Genomic DNA, 1,312 nt, shown 5'->3' on the forward strand with positions numbered 1-1,312 from the left:
TTTACTTGTTGCACTTGTCTATGTCCTATCATCAACTGATTTCAGCCAGTGTATGGTATATTGGCAGTTAATTTGAAAAATTGATCAAATTATTCCTCTAAGTTAGCTATCAAACATGCAGTGCAGATACATTTTTCAAATTCATTATTTTAACCAATATTTTATCACAGCACTGGCAAGGCATGGTTGACCAACTCTCTGACAGAAATGGCTGACCTTTATCCCATCACAGGCAAAGTCAAAATTGGCTATATGGTAAAGATTCATGAAAACAAAAATGTGCTTTTTGGTTTTAATTTAAGGTTAGACATTAGGTTAGCAGTGTGGTTAATGTTAAGTTTAAAATCGCATTTTAATAAAATACATTGTAGAAATGGGCGGGGTTTATGACTTTGTGGCTGTGGTAACGACCCCATAAGAAGGTTTATGTCCTTTCTAGTACCGGTATTCTAATTCCTAATTCTATGTAACATCCTTTCTCGCCAGTGTAAACGGAAGTGAACAGTGTCGAAGAACATTTTACACGTTAGTGGTTTTATTGTTGTTATTTAGACGTTTATTTACCCGCACAGCATCACATATGTACCCCATGCAGTCTTTAATTCGCGTATCTTGGTAACACTAGCTAGCTGCTAACGTTAGTTAACAATGGCTAACTGTATGGTTATTCAAACTCAAATAGCCTCCATCATGGAGGTGCTAGCGAATGCAGCGGTGGCAGATATATGTAAACTCGTAGACGACGACTATGCAGTGTTTCGTTTGGAAATAACTCAAAGCCAGAAAGAAAACAGGACATTGCGGAGGAAACTACAGCTACTGGAACTGAAGGTGGCACGGGAGCGCGCAGAGAGGACAATACGAGAGCGCGTACTCGCCAGTCGTCCAAGTAGTGTCAAGATCCTTGACCGAAACAGAGGAATAGCAAGAGGTACGTTTTGCAGAAGGCTGATGCTGCGCGGCCTGAGCTGTTCATATGTACAGTAGCTCCACTGGTGGAAAAAGTACCCCGTTGTCATACTTGAGTAAAAGTAAAGATACTTAATAGAAAATGACTCAAGTAAAAGTCACCCAGTAAAATACTACTTGAGTAAAAGTCTTAAAGTATTTGGTTTTAAATGTACTTAAGTACTTTACACCACTGAGTGGCTCGGTGCCTGTCGTCGTGGTTTGCCTCTGCGAATGTGTTCAGATGTAGATTGTAAGACCAGATGTGGTTTAAGTAACAACAACAAAAATAATGGTATACAGGCATTATACTGGGAGTTACAGGTTTGCCTATATAAAGCAGAGATTTTCCTGCTAACCTGGT

The 1,312-nt window shown here is 39.5% G+C and overlaps 1 protein-coding gene across 1 annotated transcript in view; it reads left to right on the forward strand.

Annotated features, from left to right (window-relative positions):
• The first annotated feature begins 418 nt into the window (after positions 1-418).
• Positions 419-1,312, forward strand: part of LOC129841493 (zinc finger and BTB domain-containing protein 18-like) — an 11,309-nt gene continuing 10,415 nt past the window's right edge. The window contains exon 1 of the mRNA XM_055909782.1: positions 419-931. Coding sequence (XP_055765757.1) covers positions 649-931 — 283 coding nt within the window. The 5' untranslated portion in view covers positions 419-648. The remainder of the gene's footprint in view (positions 932-1,312) is intronic.

The sequence above is a fragment of the Salvelinus fontinalis genome, chromosome 42, assembly GCF_029448725.1.
Source record: "Salvelinus fontinalis isolate EN_2023a chromosome 42, ASM2944872v1, whole genome shotgun sequence".
Taxonomy (NCBI): Eukaryota; Metazoa; Chordata; class Actinopteri; order Salmoniformes; family Salmonidae; genus Salvelinus; species Salvelinus fontinalis.